Source organism: Vigna umbellata, chromosome 9 (assembly GCF_029865625.1).
Source record: "Vigna umbellata cultivar VRB3 chromosome 9, Vumbellata_1.0, whole genome shotgun sequence".
In the NCBI taxonomy this organism is placed as follows: Eukaryota; Viridiplantae; Streptophyta; class Magnoliopsida; order Fabales; family Fabaceae; genus Vigna; species Vigna umbellata.
The window spans coordinates 976,627-987,738 of NC_142173.1; the positions used below are offsets into that span (position 1 = coordinate 976,627).

The window sequence follows — 11,112 nt, forward strand, 5'->3', positions numbered from 1 at the left end:
TTAAATATTATAGAATCTACAACATATATATATATATATATATATATATATATATTCATATTAACTTATACAAAGAATATATAATTCTTTTAAATAAATTTAAATTATATATAATTTAGTTATTGAAAATAATAATATTTAATTAAATTCATATTTATTTTAATTATATATGTGTTGTATTTTGTATACGAAATAGTGGATAATGTCATCATATATCCTATGACGACAACATATATTTTTCACCATTGATTGAAATCAGTGTCCATTTTAAGCGCATTTAACTTCGCTTTGTGTCACAACAAACTTTGCTCAGAAGCACAAACACCAAGAAGAAACAAACATAGTAATACCTTCTTATTCTCTTTCCTTTAGGCCGATCCGAACAATTCTGAGTTTGAATGTCTCTTCCATGATCACCTTTCTCCATTTCAACACTTGTTAGTAAAAATAGTAAAGCAACAACCTGAGGAATTCAAGAACCTGGAACAATCAAATGCCCTCTTCTTCCAAGCCACGCATCATCACTTGGTTGATCCTCATCATGATTGTGTTATACATCCTTTACTCTTCCAATTTTCTTCTCTTATCGAGGAGCAAGAAAGATTGTTCCAACTCCATTCGTTTGGAGGCATCCTTCCAAGAACAACCTCAGACGACAGGTAACAACATGTCCTTAACTACAAACACTGTCGAAAGAGAAAGCGACGAAGATGAAAAAGCAGGTGAGGAAAATAAGGAAAAGGAGGATGAAGATGAGGAAGGGAAAGCAAATTCGCAAAATGTAGTAGGAGAAGAAATACCCTATGATGAGTTATCTCAAAGACAAGACACCAATGTTGAACACATTGTTTTTGGGATTGCTGCTTCGTCAAATTTGTGGGAAACAAGAAAAGAATACATTAAGGTGTGGTGGAAGCCTAATAAAACAAGAGGGGTGGTGTGGTTAGACAGCAAAGTGAAGGTTGATGCAAACGAAGGGTTACCACAGCTTCGAATTTCTGGAGACACCAGTAAGTTGAAATACACGAACAGTCAAGGGCAGAGGTCTGCATTGAGGATTTCAAGGGTGGTGACAGAAACATTGAAGCTCGGAATGAAGAATGTAAGATGGTTCATGATGGGAGATGATGACACAGTGTTTGTTGTGGATAATGTGGTTAGGGTTCTTTCCAAATATGATCATACGCAGTTCTATTACGTTGGTAGTTCATCTGAGAGCCATGTTCAGAACATTCATTTCTCATATGCTATGGCATACGGTGGAGGAGGATTTGCCATAAGCTACCCTTTAGCAAAGGAGCTTGCAAACATGCAAGATCGTTGCATTCAACGATATCCTGCTTTGTATGGAAGTGATGATAGAATGCAAGCTTGCATGGCTGAGCTAGGGGTGCCCATGACAAGGGAACAAGGGTTTCATCAGGTAAATTACATTTCATTCTGAAAACTATTTCCTTTACCACTTTTACTCACTGCCCACATGAACAATACCACTTTACTATTGAATTTGGGTGTTTGTTATGCAGTATGACGTGTATGGTGATCTCTTAGGGCTTCTGGGGGCACATCCCGTGACTCCATTGCTGACATTACACCACCTTGATCTGGTGCAACCAATATTCCCATTGATGGATCGAGTAGAATCTCTCAAACACTTGATGAAATCCGTTAAGCAAGACTCAGGTAGCATAATGCAGCAATCAATTTGCTATGATCATAAGAGAATCTGGTCGATCTCTATTTCATGGGGCTTTGTTGTTCAAGTTTTGAGAGGGGTACTATCCCCTAGAGAGTTAGAGATGCCAACACGAACCTTTCTAAATTGGTACAAAAGAGCTGATTACACTGCATACTCATTCAACACCAGACCTATCACCAAAAACCCTTGTCAGAAAGCTTTCCTTTTCTACATGAACACCACACGATACGATCCAGTTAAGAAGACGATTTTTGGCACTTATTCTCGTTTCAAAACCAGACCTCCTGAATGCTCATGGCAAATGCAATCACCAGAGATAATCGATAGCATCATAGTTTCTAAAAAACCAGATCCTCTTCGCTGGCAAAGGGTAAGAATTATTTTTACAAATTATACTTTGAAATCACGTTAAGAGTTGTGTTTGGATGAAACTTTTTACAAATTATAATTAGATTATACATCAAAAACTCTCTCCTGTTAGCTTATTTAAAATCATTTTTTTTACATGTAGATATATTATTTTTATAGTTAAAAACTAATTTAATTTTTTATAAATAATTAATTTCGTTCAATAAATAGTGATGTATTTTAATTTTTTTTCCAATAATACAACAATTTTTAATTTTATTAATATGTTCATATTATTTGATCTCCTTTAATAACTAAAGTATTTAAATTTTAATAATTATGAAATATTGTTTATTTAAAATATAATTAGTTTAATATGTAATTCATTTTCAAGTAAAATTTTTATCCTTTATGTTTTTTTAATTAATTTATTTAAATTTAATTACATATTAATATTACTTTTTTAATAACAGGTATTTAATTATATTAATTATAAAGAAAATTTAAATAAACTCACAAAATTAGAATTTTGTATTAATAATATAAATTTTTATAGTTTTAAAAAAGAAATATATTAATATTTGTATTATTGAATCAATTATTTATTTTTAAATATTTATAGAGAAACTTATCTATTTATATAACATTTGTTTATTTTCAATAGTACTTAGTTTGCTAATTTATCAACATTGAAATTAACCCTCTTATTAATTGAATATGAATTTTGTGTTTGCAGTCAACAAGGAGAGATTGTTGTAGGGTTCTACCCACACAAGAAAACTCAACAATGTCTTTATGGGTGGGCAAGTGTGAAGAAGGAGAGTTTAGTGAAATAGATTTAGATGGAAAAGAGGATCCAGTCTTCGACTAATAGGCATCTTTATTAGTTTCTTAAATAAAGATTTAATAGTAATGGAATGTATTAAGAAGTAAACAAGAAGTATATATACAAAGATAGCTGCTTTTAATTTAGAATTTTATTATACATTCAAATTTCGTCGTTGGTATTTAGATTATGCACTGTTTAGATTCGTGGTTAGGATATAGTTTTACTTGAATTTGGTAATTCTAAAATGTGTTTTCTTTATTTTTTTCATTCTGTAAATTTGCCTCTTATAAGTATGCAAGAAGGTACTTATGACATTTAATATCTCAATAAATTAAACCCTTCTGAAATATATTTGTATGAACCCAATATATATATATAGTATGTGTCCTACCTGCAAACGTTATTCCTTGATTAAATATGGACACCGTATGTGCATTCCACATAGTAAGAAAATCATTTAAGTTTATGCTGTTAAAAAATATGTTGGAAGATATGTTATTATTTAAAATAATATTTTAATTATATAATCTAACATTTGACTTTTTTCTTCTTCTTTAAATGAATTTGAGAAAGTGAATTTGGGTGGATTTCCTTAAAAAAAAATGAAAGTGAGGTTGTTTAAATTAAGGAAAATATAGTTCCATGGAAGGAAAAAAAGTTTATTAAAGTTAGTTTAAAAACCTAGAAAATGTCATGAGGTAGTGGTTTAAAGTATTCATACTTGATTATTTTAATATTAAAGAGTTTTAATATAAATAATTTTGTTACGAACGAGTTTCATAATTTTAAAACACACAATTTTTCTAGAAACTACTTTTCGCGAGTTCTCTAACTTCTCTCTAGGATTTCTCCGCTTATGTTTGTTTGATTGAAAAATTAAGACCGTAGAATTGATCTTGGTAGTGAATTCTTCAATTTGGACCATCAATTTCTCAGATAGAGTAAGTTCATTTTCAACTTTTCTTTTTGGTCTGTTTTGTCTTCTTTTACATGCGAGTTTGTTGAGTATTCTATAAAAATATCTGTTGATCAGTGTTTATGTTGTTTGTAGGAGAAGATAAAGTTTTTCTGTGCGTTTGATACTATTTTAGGCCTTTTATAGCGGTATGGTCATTTATAAGGTAAGAGAAGCTAACTACCAAATTTTTAATTTATTATGATGTTCAATTTGTGTTATATATTTGAAATGGTGCAAAATTGGTAGTTTGGTGTGGTTAAATATTATGACTACTTGATGAATTTTATTGGTTTTGGATGAACTATTACTGTTAGGAATAGTTGTTTAGTTAACTAGAATTGTTGCTAAAATGTTGTTGTGTTTGGTACAATTATTTGGGTGTTTGGGTTTGGAATCTTATGGTTTGGTAGGAGAAAATTTTGATGAAGTTGCTTGTTATATTTCACTTGTTTTGATGGTTTGACTTGATGAGATCAAGGGCATAAATGGTGGTTTTGCTATTGGATGTTTAAATGAGTAAACAATTCGGGTATCGGTTAATAGATTGGAGAGCTATTTGAAATTTGTCTATAATTAATGGTTTGACATGTGAAATTTTGTGGGGATGGTTTATTGACTGAGTCTGAGGTTAACGGTCTATATTTGTGGTATTTAGAACATGGTTAGTCACTTATGTTACTGAAATTTAAGATGTAAATATGTCATTTGAGTTGAGTTGGTCTTGCTTTGATTAGATGAACTAAATTTATGGACAATTTAAGTAAATCGATATTCAATATGAGTCATAAACATATTTTCAAATCAATGATTATGCCAAGAATACCAATTTTGTTATTTGGATAGGTTTTGAGTGCATCTAGATCAAGTTTCTAAGATTTTATCTTTTGGTATAGCATAAAGCTACTTTATGTGGCGTTGAGCGCTGCCAAACCCGAGAGCCATTGGGTTCTAGGATGTTGAGCACCACGAAGTCAGTGAGCACTTTGACTTATGAAAACTGAACGATGGTTTAAGGTGTTGAACATCACTTTTTCCTACAAGTCTTTATCTTATTTTTCCCATTAGTTCGTTGGGCGAGAGATCTTGCTTGTTGAACGACCCATGTTCTGACAACATTGTCATTGTTGTGATTGTTTATATAATCTTTGACTTATGTTTGTTTAAAATATGTTGAATGAAATTTCACCCTTGTCTAGATTGACAATTTTATGTATAATCAATGGATGATACATATGGATATGATTTAAATTGGTATGAGATGAGTTTGTAAATGTGAAATTGTATATGATGGTATAAGGATTTCAAGGAGAAGTCCTTAAGATGTTTATGTATAGTGTATGTATTGATATAGGTTCTCTGTATTAGAGGTGATTCTGACACTCTTAATGGTCATGTATTGACCACAAATGTTTGACGGATTAACCTCAGTATGTGGTAGTATGTGTGGATGAGTTGTTTCACCACCAATGAGTTCAAGACCCCTAGAGTTTGATATCAATACATGTATCCAGATGATCAAGTGTAGAGGAAAGGATTGTATGTCTTTGGATTTATTGATTTATTTGTTTTATATGCCTACTTCTATAAACTTGATATATGATTATTTTTTATACATTAGCTTACCTTTTCTTTTTTGTTTGTTTGCTTGTGTGTTTCTTCTTGTTTACAGTGATCACTTTAATTATGTAAGCAGATGGAGATGTTCTAGTAGATCCAGTGCAAGACGGGAATGATGCTGAAGTTTAGAGTTAAATGGTTAGATTTCTTGTCTTATTAAATTTTATTGAAAAAAGTAGTAGACTTTTGATTTGGTGCAATAATACTCTTAGAAGTATAAAATTTCTATATAAATATGTTCAATTACTGCTATAATTATGTAAAAGATAACTGTAATAGACATTTGTATATATTTACTTTGAAAAATTTGTTCTCTCATTCCTTTATATGTTATGTCTCTTATAATAATTGTATACTATTAAAATAGGATATTAGCGTTAGTAAGTGTTGTCACAAGTTTGATAGATTAATAAAGATATTTTTATTAATGATTACAATTTTACTTTGGATCATAAAAATAATTTAAAATAAAATGTAATTAGTGTAAATTAGGTTACGTGTAAATTATGTTACAATTTAATAAATTATAGGTGACTAGTTTAAATAAAATGAAGTAAGAATTTTTATATTTGAAACTATTATTATTATTATAATCATTATTATTTTATAAATTTATTTTAACTATTATTGTTTTTATTTTTGTTATTGTTATTTTCATTACGATTATTATTTCATAATTTTATTAATTTTATTATTATTTTATATTTCTTATGTATTTATATTATTATTTAATATTTAAAATATATTATCATTTATTATTTTTGTTATTATTATTTAAAATATATTTATTATTAGTACTAGTGAAAATATGCGCGTATATTTACTTTTTTTATGATAATACACTACAAAAATAATTGATTTCAGTAAGGGTTTTTTTTACGTTACTGGGTTTTAACTCTCGAAAATACGTTTCCCGCGGTTGCCAAAATCATTGGAAAAAAAAAAAGCGTCACAAAGTTATCGGGGGTTTTCTGCAAAACCGCCCCTATTTCCAGGGGTTTCTAGAACCACCGGAACTAATCGGGGTTCTGTGGAACTGCCCCTACTACTAGGGGTTTCTGGGAAATCGCCGGCACTATCCGGTTATGCAGCACCGCCCTTTTTTCAGGAGTTTCTGGAGAACCGCCAGAACTAACCGGGGTTCTACGAAACTGCCGGAAGTAGTTGGGTTCGAAAGATTTTCAGGGGTTTTATCTAAAACCGCCGGAAATGCATACATATCTTTTTTTTATTGGATTGAAATTGGAGAATTTCTTAATTCTGATGCTTCAGAGACACATCTAGCAGTGTAGTAGTTTATGTAATAAAATCAAATGAATTAATAAATAATCTGGAATGCTTCTTTGTAAATTTTGGTAATCATGATTTCACCAACAAATAAATTAAATAAATTATCTGATATAGTATTACATAATTGGGATAATAACTCAGTTATTCATTGCTACACTGCTTTCCATCCATTTATTATTATAGATTTTTCATATACCTTAGTTCCCATACACTAGAATGAAAGCAAGAACTTTATAGCACAACAGTTTAACTATATAATATCAGTTTTGAGGATAAGGATATAGAGAGAAGTACTTTACCATCCGAACATGAATTCAACAGTTCATTCAGTAGCCTCTCAATCAAGTTTGTTTTCAAAGAGTGGCACACTCCAAACAAAATTCAATGTTATGCCTATCAAACCATTTTGAATTCTCTGCATCCACAGTTTTGCTATAAAAAATTAAAGAAAAAGATGTTCAATATTAAAAATTAAATACAATGTCTAAGGTTCTTCTTCTCCGTTACATCCATCGTTTGGCACACTTCCTTGATCAGATACCTACAATATAACATAATAGTTAGTCAGTTATATATTTAAAAAAGGTTTAAACCCTCATTTGGTTCTCGTATTTGTGTGTCAATCTCAAGTGGGTCCTCGTTTTTTTTTCGGTCTCAATCGGTCCATAAACTTGTAAAAATGAGCCAATTAAGCCCTCTCCGTTAAGTTATCAATGACGCTGTCTGCTGATGCTGAGTTGTAATTTGTTTTAGTTGACGTGACAATATGTATTAAATTAGATGGGTGTTTTGTTGTATAATGAAGCATTCCACATGGAAACCATGTGTTATGTTGTTAGCTCTAACACTTAACATTTAAAGCAACCCTGACTTCCAAAGTCTTAGACATGTTCGTGTTGGGGAAGAAGAGTTCTGGAAGCACTGTTTAGCTCACGAAATGTCTGGTTCATCTTCTTCTTGTAAATGCACAAGTTGGGGCTTTCAACAGAGTTCTGCCACTAGGAGCAAGTTGGGTGTAAAACCCACTTGCGTTTGTGGTCAGAATGCAGTCTTCCGCATTGCCATAACTCCTGAAAACAAGGGCAAAAGATTTTGGGGTTGCCCTAACTTCAAGGTAAGTTTAATGGAAGCAGAAATGTGACTTCTTTTGTGGTTTTGTTTTTGCACAAGGTGGGAGTTTTGATGTCATTGACGAGGGAGTGTGTTTTCTTCTCCCACAAGGTGGGAGTGGAGATTTCGTTGGATGCAACTTCTTTCAGTGGTGCAGTGAAGAAATAATTGATGAATGAAATGTGGTGAATGTAGAAGAAAGGAGTGCAAGTGCAAGAAATGAAGAAGTGGGTGGAAGTTTGATGAAGATGGAACAAAGTCTGATGAAGATGGAAGAAAGAGATGTTGAAAAGCTTAAAATAGCTTGTTTGAAGAAAAGTCTTGTTATTTTGGAGAAGTGGTTGAAGGTGTTAATGGGGATGATGTTTGTTACATGTGTTTGTAATGTAATTGTGATATCATTGTTGATGAAACTAGGTTGATTTCTTAATGGAAGTTTATGTAATGTAATTTGATATTTGGAATGTTATTGTCTGTTTTATTTATAAAGGTGACTTCTAATGATGTTTAATAATGTCTTATTTGATTTATTTAATTTGATATAGGCAGAATAAGTTAAAGAAAGTGCAAAAGTAACATCATAAAGCAATGGTAAATAACCATCATACAGAAATGATCACCACATGAATAAACATTGTCTCATATAAAAAAAATACTTGATAACAACATTGCCTTACTCAGTGCATAACATAACAAAAGAAACCTAATAGGCACATCTGTCTTACATTATGAAATTACACAAAAAAAAATTGATATTACATTGTTCCTTCATCAGTAAAGATTACATGACATTTAAAAGACTGTGTTCAAAATGGAACTAAATATGACTTCATTGATCAGAAGGAGGCACAATAGACTCCTAACTAATATGTAGATTTGTTGTGGAGGTATTGTGAGTTGTGTTTGTTGAGTAGGTTGGTCAGTAGGCACATCTGTTGTTGCGGGGAGGCACATTTGGTGTTGTAGGTCGTTGTGAACAAGATCTTTTGTTGTGTCCAAGTTCTTTGCAGAGAGCACGTGTTTTTTTGCTCCCACCCTTTCTTAATTCAGTGTCATTCTTCTTCAACTCCCAAGCCTCTCGTCTTCGTTTTTTCTTGGGCCTTCCTAACATTGTCCTCTTCTTTGGGGGTAATACATCTGGATATGAAGTTATGTCCCAAACAAGTTGACCATTAATAGGATAAATGATGGTGTTGTAGGTCTCTTCATAAGTAGACTTCCTAAACCAATGCCCAATGTAGTTTTCTGCATTTAAATTCAATAATTTCATTGTAGTAATGGCGTGAGTGCAAGGAATGCCAGTAATTAACCATTTTCTACAATTGCAATCCTTGTTGTCAAGATTGACAACAAATTGCTCCCCAAATTGTGAAATGTGTATGACTTCAAATAATTGATCTGATGACCATCTGTCATGAGTACAAAATGACAAAACAATTAGCAACAAGTAGACATAATGTGAACACAAATTAATTGTATGAGTAAAGTTACCTTGGTAACCAATATCTGGTCAACCATGGCTGCTTTTAAAATCTTTTGAGAACCTTAAGGCAGACAGAACCTTGATATAATGTCATCTTTGTCTTGTTCGTAGCCAATCCCTTCATGATGTAAACCCTAATGTCTTCTAACATGGTGATAATTGGCTTAGACCTACTACGAACTAGCACACTATTGAAGCCCTCACACATCTTGTTGACAAGAGTGTCAAATTGTGATGTAGGGGTGAATCTAGATCTTGACCAAAACCTGGGAGATTTAAATGTCAGTAAATATAACTGTCAAAGAAAATATAACAATAAAAGAAGAATAAGGTATGGAGAAAAGTGAATACATACCTAGGTGGAATTGCAATCAAGTATTAAATGCCTTTACATTGATCTTTTTAATTTTCCTCATTTCAGCCTTCCATAGTTGTTGATATGTGGTTGTTGCTGGCCTCCACATTAGACGTTTAAGGTCTTTTCTAGGATATTTCTTTCTGAAGTTTGAATACAAATGTCTAACACAAAATCTTTGTTCTACCCTAGGTAGAAGATCTTGAATAGTTGGCAAAAGACCCTACAATTTAAAATACTCAAGTCAACTGAGTTATATGTGAAATAGGTTGTAATTAACATTTGTTTTGACTGACTGACTTTTTGTTGGTCTGAAATAAATGTACATGCTCCACAAACAACTTCCCACCAAGGTCCTCAATGAGAAGCTCCAAGGACCAAGTCCAGGAGTCTTTGTTTTCTACCTCAACAACAACATATGTAATGGGCACAATTTGTTCATTTCCATTTCTTCCAACTAATGTTAGTAACTCCCCTCTATACCTGCCTTTGAAAAAGCATCCATCCAACCCAATGATGGGTCTACAACTAATGAAGTTATCTTTGCATTCTTTCAAGTATACATAAATTCTATTGAATATATACACTTATCATTACTACTTTCAATCTTTATTTTGTCTGTTGAACATGGAATTGCTCTAAGAAGCTCATGACCATAATCATAGATTCTTCTATATTGTTCCTTGAATGACCCCTCATTATTATCTTTTTCCATGGCTCTTGCCCTAAAATCCATATTACTAGAGATTCCTACATTTCATTTCCTAATTACTTTGTCCCTAATGTCCATGACCTTCATATTAGGGTTCTCTCTACAGATTTTTCCATCCTTTGACTCAACCACTTAGAAGTCATTAACTTCACATTGAAATTTATATTATAGCTATGATTATCAATCACTTTTCTTAGCTGCCATGACTTGGCACCAGACCTATAGGCACAATAAGCATACCATTTTCATTTCCCCTTGCCCCCCAAACATTTTACAGTAACCATCTTCTTGTCATTCTTCATGAATTTTAAATTTCTACCATTACTCAGTGCATAAGTCCTAATGGCCTTTGTGAATTCCTTTTTCTTAGTGAAATAGGTTCCTACTTCCCATTTATATTCCCCCAAACTTTTAGGCATGCTAAATGTGGGAAACAAAGTTCTCGGAATGGAATCATCCTCCTCCTCACTATTTGGACCATTATCCAACTCATCCGACATCCACTCTATGTCAGACAAGCCATGAACATCATGCATGGAATCATTATCAGTTTTCCTTGAACACTCACCTACTGGAGTGCAAGGTTGTTCTTCCCTTACATTTCCTTTAGAAGTACCAATGTCACACTCAATGGTGGCATCAACTAGACTTTCTTCACTGACAGACTCATCTACATCTTCATCCTCATCATCCTATACATTTTCGTCCTCA

General features: G+C 32.2%; 2 protein-coding genes across 2 annotated transcripts; one reads left to right on the forward strand and one right to left on the reverse strand.

Annotated features, from left to right (window-relative positions):
* Positions 1-493: 493 nt before the first annotated feature.
* On the forward strand, positions 494-2,918 carry LOC124824556 (uncharacterized). Its single transcript, XM_088098554.1, has 3 exons — positions 494-1,423; positions 1,527-2,069; positions 2,784-2,918. The coding sequence occupies exons 1-3, from the start codon at positions 494-496 to the stop codon at positions 2,916-2,918; spliced, it is 1,608 nt and encodes a 535-aa protein (XP_087954680.1).
* Positions 2,919-8,770: 5,852 nt separating this feature from the next.
* Positions 8,771-10,425, reverse strand: LOC148192272 (uncharacterized). Its single transcript, XM_088098555.1, has 3 exons — positions 10,275-10,425; positions 9,990-10,176; positions 8,771-9,260 (listed from the first exon to the last, which is right to left on the reverse strand). The coding sequence occupies exons 1-3, from the start codon at positions 10,423-10,425 to the stop codon at positions 8,771-8,773; spliced, it is 828 nt and encodes a 275-aa protein (XP_087954681.1).
* Positions 10,426-11,112: the final 687 nt, after the last annotated feature.